At 40.8% G+C, this 14745-nt stretch overlaps 1 protein-coding gene across 1 annotated transcript in view; it reads left to right on the forward strand.

The window, feature by feature from the left end:
* The first annotated feature begins 7812 nt into the window (after positions 1-7812).
* MAATS1 (MYCBP-associated, testis expressed 1) overlaps positions 7813-14745 on the forward strand; it is a 29288-nt gene continuing 22355 nt past the window's right edge. Inside the window, exons 1-6 of the mRNA XM_009071747.1 lie at positions 7813-7945; positions 10887-10968; positions 12165-12233; positions 13118-13299; positions 14050-14227; positions 14574-14731. Of these exons, the coding sequence (XP_009069995.1) occupies positions 7813-7945; positions 10887-10968; positions 12165-12233; positions 13118-13299; positions 14050-14227; positions 14574-14731 (802 nt within the window). The remainder of the gene's footprint in view (positions 7946-10886; positions 10969-12164; positions 12234-13117; positions 13300-14049; positions 14228-14573; positions 14732-14745) is intronic.

The raw sequence follows: 14745 nt of genomic DNA on the forward strand, positions 1-14745 counted from the left end.
GACTTCTCTGAACCATAGGCTGAAAATATCCTTTCTTACGCCTTTTTTTAAAATTTTTAAAGTGCTAATCAAAACCATTACAGAAGACTTTCAGCAGGCTTTGAAGTGAATCCTTTAACTGTGAGCACAAAGTACTACTGATTCATTTCCTTTGAACTTTGACTTTTTAGGCTATCCTCATCTGTATATTGCTTTTAGTACAGGAAATGAGCCAACAGTCATACTAAAAAAAAAAAAAAAGGCAAGACAGAACAAGTCTCCTACAAAGACTTTCATCTGGGGTTTTTTTCCATTTTAGCAGTTGTTTCTGAAGATGTCTCTCTTAGCACAACTCTTAGTAGAAACCACACAAATTAACCGCAGACCTTAGTGAAGCTCCATTTACCATGATCAGTACTCCAAGGCCATTTTTACAGAAGATGTCACAAGTTGCAAGTGAGGTATTCCACGGTGGATATAATGCCTTACTACAGCCAAAGGTCAGCACAGAGACAAGGTTTGAGAATTACCTCTGTTTTCTGCTGAGAATAGTGACCACATCTTTCTCCTCCTCCTTTTTGCTTTTCTCTCCTTCACCATCTCTTCTGGTGGGCTGGTAGGAGTGCCTCTTACTTCTATATTAAAAACCAAGCAACCCTATTGACTGCAGCTTTGTGCTACAGTTTTCCTGCTTCTTTTGAATCACCCATCTGGAAAGAGGTGTTTATTATAAACAGTTAATAAATCATGTGCAGATCGGACAGGGAATGGAAAGTAAGGATTACCTTGGATGGGTCCAACGGCCGAATTCATTTTATATCATTTCACGTTGAAATACAAGAGCTGAACTGGCGGCACCCAGGTGAGAGCCTGAGATGGACTGGACCATGCATGGAGGAACTGTGACATCCTGTGGCAAGAATGGGAAATGGCACACTAGCGGTTACTAGTTTTAAATAGATTAATTTTTGGAGCTTCCTGCCATCGAAGTCTCAACAGTGCTTTTAATGCCATAACTTTGTTGCCTGTAACTTAGACTTTGTAAAAAATAACTAGAAAAAAGGTCACCACAAAGCACCACATGCACCCAGCACCACAACAGTGTTGTCATTTGACAACTGCTAACAAATAGCAGAAGAGGACCATCTATGTACGGTCCTGGCTTAAAGCCAGATGGATGACATCTTGCCAGGGGTTTCACAGATCCTTGTGGATTGCAGGGGAAAAGTCCCATTCAAGAAACCCACTTCCCTCCCAGGCTTTGGAAGACAGAAGTAAAGCAGCTCAACTTCTTGGCCTTATCCTACCTGGTCCTGCCTTTCCACACCCTTCCCCACATTTTCAGATTCTCACCTAGGTCTTCCATTTTCTTGTCCAGTTTTGCTCTGCTGGCTGCTCACCCTGTCTCTCCCTCCTCCCCCTGCACACTGCTTATCTACCACCCACTTTCCTACTAATCTTTCTGTGCTCAGCCAGCCAAGTTTCTCCTCTAAAATCACACTTTCATGTCCAATCCATCTTCTTTTTGTCCAGCTACTGTTCTGCTCTCAACTAGTGCCTACCCTCCTTATCTAAATTTTCTGCTTCCCTTTCTCTGATTTTACAGTTCAAACACACCAGCAAGTCATCACAGCGTAACAAGCCCATCAACAAAGTAGCAGTAATTCATCTTGCAGCAAATTACATCCTCATCTCAAGGTTAATGTGAGGTAAAATGCATTTGGCTCCGCCTCTGTCACAGGCAGCTAAACTAGTGAACTTTTCTGCAGTTTTGCAACATGCTAAGTGCTGGCACTGAGTTACACCACTCAGTCACTGCAGTAACTCACAAGGGTGTGGACAGTTTACTCATACATCTGAGCACCTGGTGTCCCCTCACAGTCAAGTGGCTGTAACAGAATAATCAGATAAGACAGCACCCCAGCTTCAGCTACACAGTCTTCTGGAAGAGTAATTAATGAAAAGAAAAATTCCAAAACCCAACCCTGTGGCCTGCAGGCCTGAAGAGAAAGCCCATCGGTCAAGTTCTTTTGTAGGAAACATGAATCTTTTTTTGATTGCTTACAGTTTAGTTGCCTTCAGCTCTTGCACCAGAGCAACAGAATAGGTCCTTGACACAGGCAGACTAACCTGCCAGATAAGCTCTGAGTCCCTTTTCCAAAGTGCCGGTCAGAGACAAGTTTGCCAAAGCTGACTGCCTGGGATCAAACATTTTCTCAGAAGCTTTTGTGTTTTGGGATATTTTTATTTGGAATTGGCTGATCTACATTATAAATAAATAAATAAATAAGACCAATTCATACCAAACCTCACTGCTTTGTCATTGCAGTGTATTCCACAGCACACACCAGTGTGCCAGGGGCCCTGGCCAGGTTTCTCACAGCTGCAGGTCCATAGGAATATGAAGATTTCAGGCAAAGACCATTCAAGATAGTAATAATCAGCAGAACTTTCAACACTTGTAGGGCTGTCCACTGATCACATCTGTAGTTCACAGAGTTTTCTTAGAAATGTTAGTTAAAAATAAGCCAATATTTTACATGCACACACTCTAATCTAATCTAAGCAAGTTCCATGGACCTGAACCTTGAGCTTTTTAGCACAGCCACATATACCTGTTGCCTCCCATGAGTAAGTACTAGTCTTCAGGCAGCTATGCAGTGACCTGAAAACTTATTTTGTGACAGGTTAGTTTTCAACCACATCAGTCTCCTGAGTTAGTTCCCTACAACATCTTTCAGATGCCAACACTGCCAGATCAGAGTCAGTGGGGCCAGGCAGCTCGTGATGAACAAAGCAAAAGGTGGCAACATTTTACATTTGGTCCAGTTTAACACAGTTAAAGTTAGTAGTGGGACTGCACCTTTTTGGTCTTACATGACTTCAGAGAGTACTTGTCTGTTGGGCTATGCCCTGGCATTTTGTAGCACTGTCAAGAACTCATTTAATTGTTCTGTTGTTCATTGGTTTCCATCTGGTTCCCTTCCTCATCAGAAGAAAAAGGAAGTCCAGGCGATCTGTATTCAGTCATCTCTGAAAAATTTAAAGTGGAAAAATGTTAAAGGGTGGAGCTGACAAAGCATATTTTTTTGGCCAAAGTACAGTTTACACACCTAATTACCTCAAGGCAGATGTTTGTCATGGAAAAATTTCAGCATGGAAGTCATGGGGTTTTAACGAAATGAGATACAAGAAAGGAAAACTGAACTTCATAGTGAGAAATGCTGGTATCTCTATTAAAAAGTGACTATTGCTGCCCCTGTCAATAATTATAATAAAATGTCACATTGTAAAGCTCTGTAGCAAAATGAGGGCCTTTACACCCTGCTGGGCATCTTTACGGCATGGATCATTCCATTGTGGGAAGTCACATCCTACAGATGTCAGTCAGAAACAAAGCTGTGACAGCATTTTAGTTCAGACTCACACCCGAGTCTTCAATTGGCCCATTTTGAACAACTACCCTAAGAAAGAAGTTGTTGCTTCAAGGAAGTGATGGGCTTTCAAGAAAGTAAACTGGCAAAGTTGAATTAAATGCCTACATGTAAATTCACAGAGGCAAGGAATTTGGAACCACAGTCTTAATGTTCTTCTCCTGTGATTAGGTCCTGAGGGGCCAAAATTTTATGTCAGATGTGGCAAGCTGTGAATAACCCTTTGATAGACAGTTTTCTATGCAAAATATCTGACATAAGGGACTTGCTTCAGGATTATAGGTAGAGCAGAGGGCCCATTTGCAATTTCACTGCTTTTAATGTCCTATTCCAAGGCAGCATTGCCTGCAAATCTCTTTATGGTCACAAAAGAATTAGCCCTTTCTGGTTTCAACATGAAGCATGAAGAAGCTTCCAAGTTTGTTTCTCATGAAGAGGATGGCCTCCTCTTCCTTGTGGAAACAGCAATGCTTTGCAAGCCACAATGTTTATTTGTAATGCTTTGCACAGGCCTCTCCAGATGATCACGGATGCAGAAATACCTGCAGTCCCTCTGGGAGGTAAATACCAAGCCTCTTTTCACCACTTCATGGCTGCACAAGTCCTAAGCAGTAACAAGCCAAGCCAAGGAATAAGCACATCCAAGCTTGAATCCTGTCCCCAATTCTAACTGCTAAGCCAGGTTCTTTGGGCAGTGAGCGAGGCTCCAAGGGGACTGAGGAGCATCGCAACCAAACAAAAAACAGCAAAGATACACGAGCCGTCAATTTCCTCTGCTCTACCCCAACCACAGCTGCTTCCCTGCGCCCACGAGTTGCACGGGATGGACCCTCACCGCCTTGCAGCCCTTCGGAGAGCCTCGAGGACCAAGGCTGCAGTTGGGGAGAGCCGCAAGAAGTGGCAAGGCTCCCAGGAGATGCTTGGGGTGGCGACACATTTGCGATCTGGGGCAAAGCCAGCGATAGCTCTGTGTCCCAGGGGGCAGCGTGGCATGCAGTATGATATTTCCACTGATGACCATCGCACAATGCCTTCCTTTTAATGTTTCATGACTTCGCGTTTTCTGTTTAAACTGGCGGTGCTTCCAAACAAAGTAGATTTGTCTGCTAGATCTAAGAGTCGATTTTTCTACTATATCTAAAAGTAGGTTTTTCTCCCAGATTTTTCATGTTCGTGTTCCACAGAACAGTAGTATTTCAGCTCTGAGGTGCGTTTGTGTGATAGTGGAATTTCTTTCATACGGATACCTGTATTTTTTCTTTCCTAGTTTTTCTTTCCTAGTTTGTTTTATACTTGTTTTATACAACAATGTTTAAAGAGGGAATTGTAGCCATACAATTTGTGCTGATTCTTCAGCACAGAGTCATCTTCTTGAACTGCAGTGATAGGAAATGGGTAATGGATTCAAATTGAAGGAGGGGAAGATTAGGTTAGATATCAGGAAAAAGTTTTTTGCTGGGAGGATGGTGAGACACTGGCCCAGGTTGCCCAGGGAGGCTGTGGCTGCCCCAACTCTGGCAGTGTTCAAAGCCAGGCTGGATGAGGCCTTGAGCAACCTGGTCTCATGGGGAAGCGTCCCTGCCCATGGCAGGGAGGTGTTGGGACTAGATGATCTATAAGGTCTGTTCCAACCCCTAAAACTCGTATGATTCTAAGTGTGTAACTAGTTCCATTTGTTCATTTATCTTTCAGACTCTCTGTATGCACTGTCAAGTGAGAAGGACCAAAGTCAAATATCCACGGACAACTTGTTGGTGATAATGTGGTAGGTGTTAGCCAAAGACAGTTCACATGTGCACCTTACTTTTTCCTCTGTGCACACACATAGGTAAAACTCCATCTCAGTCCTAAGCTGCTCCCTTAAAACAGCAAAGGACAGAACAAAATAAGCTGTTTTATCTGAAAAAAAGACAACACAGAATGTAGTTATGGTTGCTGGCCTAGGGTGACTGTAACAGCACCCTAGAAATACCCAGTTTCATGTGCTGAGTAATTTCCTAAATTGTGTGTCGGTGTTCTTAATAGACTGTCTCCAAATGCTGTTAACTATAGCTTGTATATCTTTTTTAGATCTAATAAAATAACTGGACAGTTGTTGGGCTGTTGTTCAAGCAGAGCTGTTAAAATGTGTTATTTCATACGGTGCCTCCTCACCTACCTTGGGCATACACTGCAGATCCACGTAGCATACTTAAACTAAAATGAACTAGGTAGCAACAGCTAAGCAGCTTACAAAGACTGCAAATCCATCATGATTCTTCACACTGGGTTAGCACAGTTTAACTTCCTAGCTAAGCCCTTAGCTAGTTAGCCCATGCTTAACTCCCTACTGCATTTGCTCCCCTGCTATCTGTATTCCCTCTAGCTAGTTTAAAACCAGCTTAGAGATGTCTGTGGGAATTGCAGTTGCACCTTTAGACAGCAGTGACAAGACAGCTGGACAGGCTGAATATGGGTAGAATGCCAAAGAAAACAGACTTGGCACAACTGCAAAATGAATCGGATTCTAAACAAAGAGTCCTCCTGAAGCTTTGCACTTGACTGGGGCTGCAAGGCAGATACTCTGAACTCAAACTCCATTGCTGTACAGCAAGGAGAAAATCCCTGAGCAGCTTTCCAGCAATGGAATCAAGAATAATTTTTTAAATGCATGTTTCTGGATGTCTCTTACCCTATTACCTGAAACTCTTTCTTATTTCTACATGAATAAAACCCCACATATTTGTCGCCTCTCTGTAGAGAGACTTGCACATGGAGCTGGAAACATTGCCCATCATCAGAGAGGTCCTTGCAATAATATGGCTGTGATAGCAGTTCAGGCCAGACAATAAACAGGCACACTGTCACTAATGTTGTCATGTCATAGGTGTAATGGTGCAGATGGATATGCTGGGCAGACTCTGACTTGCATAAAACGTGTTTTAAGCATATGAATCAGCAAATGCATAATGTGCAATTCAAAACAATACAATTTTGAACACTGTTCTTGTCCCTGTTCGGGCGCCATTTGTCGGGAAAGGTGAAGTTCCGCGCAGGGAAGCAAGTGGCCGACTCCGTGTGGGTGATAAAGCAAGCTCCAACTTTATTGTCCAACAGGCTCTTTCTTACACAGTGCAGGACAGGCATATAACTATCAATCATTTGTAATTGGCTAAGCTCTAAAGATAGCATTCAGGTACTCTCCCTACTTGCAGTTACAGCTGTGAGGATTATCTCTTACTTTCCCAGGCTTGGCTGCATTCCTAGCTGTTTGTCTCAAACTTGTTTGTCTCACCCTCAAGGACAACTTGCCCCTACCATCTGCCAAGCTGAGTTACTCCCTATCTATATATGTTACTATCTCCAGAGCCTTGCTTGTACACTGCATTCCCAGGTGCGTTCCCAGGGGACTGTGTCCTTGCTCTTTTTAGCCTTCCCCAGGTGCATTCCCAGGATTATGTCCCCGCTCTCTTAGCCATTCTCCAACAGAACACCTAACCTCTAGCATCACAGATTGAGCTGGACAGAGGTTGTGATAATATTAGCTGATAGGGTATTCCAAACTCTCAAATGTTGAACTCCCTTTGAAGAGGAAGGAAACAAAAATGTAATCTCGTGCACAGCAAGCAGCTACTCACAGGAGGGTGCCTAGATCTTCCTCAGCTGATACTGTTTTACACTCTGGTGTCTTGACTTGAAATGTCACCACTGCCCCATGGGCATCTGAGTTAGCACCCACTGAAATGAAAGGGGCAATTCATGATTCAGGTCTGATTTCAGTCTTTACAGAAGCTACACCACTTAGACTTGAGGCACGATTGCAAGGATTTATTGGCAACCATAAATTTAGCAGTTTAAGGCGTATCCTACCCAGGGAAATTAGTGCTTAAAAGGAAGTGTGTAGATTTTCAATGTGATCGTTTTTGTGTGCTAGCTCCCGTTGTGATATTTTTAACAAATGCTAAAATTGTAACAGTATAAAATAATGTAACTTTACTCTGTAAGTGGAACATGTTACTTAATTTCTAGAGCACATGAAATAGGAGGAAGTTACATGGGGTAATGTGCTAGCAGCTCACATTGCTGCACATTCACAGTTACTGTACACTAACTTCTTTATGTAACAAACCGTTAGACCCTTTGATTTTCAGTGTAAGTTTAGCACTGGAAAACAGCCAGAAGACATATCTGTGCATCTGCTGCTAGTCTGGTATGCTCCACATCTTGAGAAGTACCATCTAACCAGCTGACATCATTAGCATACGTATGCTGCCTTCTTTCCCCATCCCAAACATGCAGTCCTGTAAATTACAGTGGGCTGAAATTCTGATCCCTTTAATGCTGTTTGAAATCACTAAATTACTTCCTTTCCTCTTTGTGTCCACACAAACACTAGGTAAAGTCACCAATGTTCAGAAGTATGGCTTGCAGGGAGATTAATTTCCCGGCCTGCAGTTTGTGCTTGAAGGACAAAGATCAAGTTCCTCCATTTATTGAACGAAGATGGAGGGGTCAGCAGCAGCAGCTCCCGTCTTCAGCATCTTGCTGTGTAAGTGTTCTATGGTTGGATAATTTAAAACAAACATGCAAACAAAAGCATCAAAAACCCTTGCGCACTGAAGTGGAGATGACTGCAATTTGCTCCTACTTATATTTCCCTTGAAATTAAGAGATTGCAGCTGTTGTGGAGTATGGTTACCCATCTGTTTCTTACAGGGTGGATGTTGCACATTCCTTCATCCTTGCTGTGTAAGTGTTCTATGGTTGGATAATTTAAAACAAACATGCAAACAAAAGCATCAAAAACCCTTGCGCACTGAAGTGGAGATGACTGCAATTTGCTCCTACTTATATTTCCCTTGAAATTAAGAGATTGCAGCTGTTGTGGAGTATGGTTACCCATCTGTTTCTTACAGGGTGGATGTTGCACATTCCTTCATCCCTGTGCTATCTGCTTTGCAGTGGTTGTTGTGAAAGAGAAGAGAGTTATTTCAGTCTCTTAGAGATAGATGAGTTACGAAGACTTCAGTGACTCATGTGTGTTACTTCAGTGTTGTTTCATTTTAGTCCCATGCAATTGCAGCTGGTTAGATAGTTCTTGCTGCTTGTTCCGGGTTGTATGGGCCCTGAACCAGGGCTCCACAGTTTTAGTGTAGGGCTTTCTTAGTTGTACTTTCTCCTGGCATCACAATTTGGGCTTCTGATTCCGCAAATTTTTCAAAAAAGCATTTGTGTCTTTTGCCACACCACATGGTTTCTTAACTCCTCTTGTAGTTGTATTCAAGACCGTAAGTATCAGCCTAGATAGTTGTTGTCAAAGTTTTTTTCTGCTTTAACAAACTAATTTTAGACCATGGGCTTTTCAGATGATGCATGCTCTGGGGTTGCTGGTAACTGATGTTCTACCACATGCCAGACAGTAATTGAAGATGTTTAAGAGTGATACAGTGGATTTCAAACCTGGTTTTCTTTAGTTTCAAAGGCATATATTTATCATTTCTATAATTAAAAAAAAGGAATTCTGGAGTTTGGGGTTTTTTTACTGTTATTTTTAGTTTTTCAAACTGTCCCCAGTGTGTGAAAACCTCAGTTGCTTCTCATATCTTGCCTGTTATTCTGTAACCACTTATTTGGCACCTATGCTGCTTTAAAATTGATTTACACTTCAACAGTATGTATTTGCAATATGTCTTGCAATTAGCAAAAAATGAGGAATACATCCCCTCTGTTTCAACTGGCACTGATTGACAGTGCTGCTGATACAGAAGACAGAATATTTCCCAGCTGTCTTCTCAGTAGTTGCATTGCCTCTGCAAGGTTACTGGGAATAAATGCTCATTTATTTCAGCAAAGTCAGCGAATATAAGTCAAGGACATGCAAGAGGCAGGATCTGTGGAATAAAAGGGTCTATTTCCCTGGGTTCCCATTGTGCCTATAACTATACCATAATAGGATGAACAGCTTATGCTAATAAAGTTAGATCATAAGAATAAGTGCCCACCTGTGCTGAATGAAACACAAATCCATCTGGATGGAGCAAGAGTCTGATATGTAAAGAGTCAGCTAGTGGAACTAGCCATCGGCTCAATTAACTCATTTGAATTACAAACACAACTTCACAATAATAGGTTGATTAGTGCTGAGCAAGTATTTCAGGTTACTGCACTGCATCTCGAAACATTCCCCTCTCTTCTGTTATGTGATATGACTGAAAGCCCTGGGAAGAGATGACTTTAAACTTACCTTGGCAGTAAATTGCATGTCATGGGAGGTTAATGAAGCATCTCTCTATGGGCTTTTCTGAAGCAGATAGCCATACTGTGGCTCCCCAAATTCCACAGCACAGCTTGCAGGACTTGGATAAGGTCTTTCAAGACAACTGATCTCAGCATGCAGTCCTCTGTTTTGATCCCAGCTGTTGAGCAATGTTATGTATTGTTAATTGTACCTCTGTAACTACACCTTTGTATTTAAAATTAGGCAGCAGCAACCAATTCCAGCACCCAAAATCCCATACAGCTGAGGTCAGAATTCTTACAAGTTGCGAAAAATGATACTGTGAAAAACCTGTCCTTCAGGAGTTGCCATGTATATAACTTAGAGAAATAACTTCCCTTAATGGCATGATTTGGGCTTTAGGGGTTTTATTAAGAACTTCTGTTTCTTGTCTTTAACCACACTGCAGGTTGAGAAGAATAAGACTGCAATCTAAAGTGGTTGTGAAATCAAATAGCAATCCAGTTGCATAGCTTTCAGATTACTCAGTTCTACACATTCTCTTACTGACTGCCTTAATGAGGTCTTCCTCATGGTCTTCCAAAGCTTTAAAATAAAGCAAACTCTGCCAAGATGTTATATTGAAAAGTCTAAAGAGGCAGCCTACTTTAAATTCAAAATGGGGAAAAATGAAGAGTGTTCTTGCAAAAGATATGGTTGTTCCAGCATCAGTTCTGAAACATTCACATGGTCACCCTAATTCTTCTCCTTTATTTTGGAATTCAAATTGAAGTTTTCAACTTTTGCTCAAAATCTCTTTAGATGCTTTTCAAAGGTAGAAAGTGGTAGTCCTCCCCTTTGCCCATTCTGTCCCTTTTACACATGCTTTCTGTTAGGGAAAGTGTTTCACTCTTAAGGAAATGCGCTTGCTCCCCCCACTTCAGTAAAAGTAGTTTACTTTACAAAGTCAAGCATCTACAAGTGGCCAATCCTCTTCATAAGACATGCATAGGAAAATTCTAGTAAAGACAGGAAATGGCCATTTCTTGTCCACACATAGTGGGAAATATACATAAAGTGTCAAACTATTTTGTTACATATGTAAGTATGAAAAAAGCAAAATATATTTGCTTGTATAAGTGAGGGGATTTGGGGGAATTTGTAGTGTGCCTGTTGGATTGTGCAACCAGAGAAGAGAGAGATTTTTTAAAAAATGGCATAAGAGAACTGCTCTGAATGTACTGCTTAAATGATATCCTGTATTTTGGCTTTTAGAGCTCAGTCTTCTCCTCAGATACCTCAGATTGTGTATGAGGATCCTGAAGTTGGTGGAAGGAATCGCTACAAATATTTTGCACGGTAAGGAATGAACTGATTTGAAACAGAGTTCAGAAGCTTCTGTGCACTTTAAAAAGCACCTAAGTAAATGTCAGAGCATTGGCATTATTTTTTTCTGTCTTTTCTGTCGTTTCTTTGATCACTGATATGGAAAATTTAAATAGTTACCAACTCTTAAATCACAAGGTGTTTTTAAGTTCATCCTATGCCAGAATTTTCAGCTAATGAGTTACCATATAAGCAAATATAAAAGGCAATCTGTGCTTAGTAATTATTTGTAGAAAGCTTTGGGTTGTAAATCCTCCTGTGCAAAGGAAGAAGATACTTACAAAGCCAATGTGGTTCTCCAGACTCCTAGAGAGGTGTCTTCTTAAGAAGGAACCTTTCAACTCCCTGTTTCTGCCAGGAGCAGAAAAGGAGCAAAGGGAATCCTTGATTACCTTTTCATCAGTATCCTCTATCTCAGGACTGTTCTGCTCCTTCTAGAATGACACTGCAAGTCAGCAATGGACTCAAGATCTGAACCAATAGAGAGAATATAAACATTCTCAACTTGGTCACATACACTTTGAATTATAAAAAAATTGCCAGGCTTAAAAAATTTAAGTCCTCTATGGCTCCTTTAACAACAGTAAAAAAAGAACAGGGACAATGTTATGTTCTGAAATTTGAAATTAAGCTTTAAAGTCTCCCAAAGGCCAAGGCACATCAATAATGAACTGCAATACACAAACTGTAAGAATGCCTATGAAGGAATTAGTAATATGTACCTCATAAAATACTGCAAAAAAGGAAACAATCAAATTAGGTAAGTCCAAAACAGCTTACTTTATCAGCTGATTGTAGGAATTCATTTCAGGATTTCAAGCAGTTATTCAAAAAACCCCTAAACTCTCTCAAAAGCTCAAAGTGAAAAAAGTAAAACAACAAAATGCTGTGAGCAAACTGAAAAATAATTTCTTTAATTATTGTCTTCTTTTGCAGTTTCACTTTCTGCTTTGACATAAAAATAACACTCGGTCCCACTAGTGAAACTTTCTCTGTTAGTATGAAAGAATTATTTGATATTCAGGCACAATTCTAAAACATGCAACTACAGAACCTGAGCTGTGGAAAGTCAGTGTAACTCCACTGAAATTAGTAGACTGCAGTTTTTCTAAACCATAATGATCTTTTACACTCATCATTGTTGTCTTGCTTTTGTTCTCTCTTTTCAGACCTCTCAGCTCATCTAATAAGCTGCTTCCAGTAAATGTTCCATTAGATGTTGCTCACCTGATGACAAAGTAAGTAGTTACTTCTGGGACGTTACTGTTGTAATGGGTCACATTTCACCAGAAAAAGATTGGGAAACTACTTAGCTGGTGACCAATATTTTTCATAATGAACGAAAAACTTGTTAAGAGGTGAGGATTCTTGAGGAAACAGGTCATTGACTGTTTCAGAATTTGCTTGCAGTATATGAGGAGCGCTTTGTGAGTAAAGGACACGTGCCTCAAGTGTGTTATGATTATGAAGCCTGAAACAGAAGGCTAAGTGTCTCTGAATCCTAGAAGAGATACCATTGCAGAGAAGATTATCCAGTACAGCAATATTGTTGGAAAATCTTCTGATATTTTATTACAATCTCTGTGATAGATGCAATACTGTTCAGTGGTGTAGAGCATCCATGAAGTAGTCTAATGTGGTTTTCAGCCGGTATCAAATTTTGAGGTCATATAAGAAGATTCGGCTCCTAGTAGAGTCAGTGGAAGTTGCATCTGGTTACATTAGGATTAAATTTTTTATTCTGGAATTGCTGGAAAGAGAAACATGTAAGCTAAATTGAAGCAGTCCTGCTTCATGTTATACTCAACTATTGGTTACATTTTATGTCCATTAAAGGCTATGCTTTAGAATAGACACATAGGGAAGATATGTATGTAATAATTATGAGAGCTGCAACGAGAAGACTTCTGGATTGTTTAACTAAGGAGGGTGTTTCAAATGACTCAGTGTAGCCTCAGTCTGCTTTTACTACAGATAGTGGAGTTAACATCAATGGAAGCAATGTTAAGATACAACAAAACATATTTGTATGTCCTGCCTTTGACTGACTGTTGTGTTTCTGGTTTGTTTGGGGCTTTTTTTTTAAATGAATGTGACAAATGTTCTTTCATCTTTTTTTTAGGACAGAGCCATCTGTACATTCAGCTACAGAAGACACAGAGGTCTTTGGCCCCAATTTACGAAGTTTGGGTACACAGACGGATTACAGGGATGGTGAAGCCCAGACAGATCCTTATTCCCCTGAATATATAGTTACCAGTGGCTCAGTCCCTGAACTTCTGACACTTGCTACGCTCACTTGGGGTCAGTTGTGAAATAAAGATAAATTGTAATAATCATGTCACCTCTGTAGCAGGAGGTTCTTTTCTTTTTAATACCAAGTTTCAAGTCTGCTGCCAGCTTTGACAATCCTTTGTTGTGTTCCTTTGAAGCACATTATTTATGTGTTTGTAAATTAGTTACGATATTTTCCTACTTAATAGCATTGTTGGGATCATTTAATGAAAAGTTTTGAGATCATTCAGTGTAAAAAGGTCATGTATCACACATAGAAACTGGGAGCAGTTTTCTGCTCCCAGTTTTTCTTCAGCTGTTCTGGGTTGAACATCAGTTTTTCTGCTCCCAGTTTTTCTTCAGCTGTTCTGAGTTGAACATCAGTAAAAAAACAAACCAGTATGAAGACTTCTGCCCCAGAATATACCTGTGATACTCATCTCCCAGTGTCTCATCTGCAATGATCATGGACATTGGACATGCCAAAGAAAGTGCTCATTCTCAGAAGGTGTATTTCTAGAAAAGTTTTTCCGGTTTTGCATCCTGCAGCAGAAGAATGAAGTGCTAGTGTTATCGTCAACTAAGCTATAGCAACTGCAGGTCCTACCGTTCCTCATACTGTAGAATTTTACTGGCCTTAGAAGTATTTACTTTTGGCTTTTGACAGTTCTGCTTGTGTTTAACACATGAGCTTGTGCTCGTCCAGCCCTCTAATACTTTTTGGTGGTGGCTGTTTGTGGGATTTGCCAGTTCTCCTAAAGTGCTTCTTGTCCCTCTAAGGTCGGGGGCTCCCAGCAGGACTGGCCGAGGTGGAGATGATTGAACGTGCTCGGGAAAAACGTGCATGGGAAGCAGCTCTTCCAGCCATGGACAGCCCCTCACAAATCACGAAGAGGAAGAAAATGATGGATGAAATGGAAAGGAAGGAGTGGGTCTTCAGAGAACAGGAAATAGAAGAGTAGGAGTCCAATTATATTCTTTTATTTATTTTAATTATTGCCAGAATAAGGAAGGAGCAAGAAGGTTTATGGGATTGGCTGATGGGTACAACAAGCCTTTTATTTCTGTGAAAATCCCCTGATTTTGGGGGAGGATGTATTTGTTAAATTTAGCCTAAGAGACTGCTACCACGATACATTTCACCAGTGCTTACTGCACTTTTTAAAATGAAAGACTGAATATGAGATATGCAATATGAGCTACTTGTAAAGTCGTCAGTTGGTATGTAGGATTTGATGATGACAGCATTGCACAGAACACTGCAGAGTACAGTAGATAATACCTGACCTTTTCTTTCCTTGCAGGTTGCAGGAGGTTCAACTTGAAGTCTTAAAGAAGCTGCTGAGGAGGCGAGAGGAGAGTCAGAATGAGCTGAATGCCAAGCGCTTGCATGACCAGTGGCAAAATCATCAGAAGGCTAAAGAAGAGAAAATAAAAAAGATTCAGCATGGCTGTGCATTGTGTAAGTCTGAAAGA

The sequence above is a fragment of the Acanthisitta chloris genome, unplaced genomic scaffold, assembly GCF_000695815.1.
Source record: "Acanthisitta chloris isolate BGI_N310 unplaced genomic scaffold, ASM69581v1 scaffold10543, whole genome shotgun sequence".
In the NCBI taxonomy this organism is placed as follows: Eukaryota; Metazoa; Chordata; class Aves; order Passeriformes; family Acanthisittidae; genus Acanthisitta; species Acanthisitta chloris.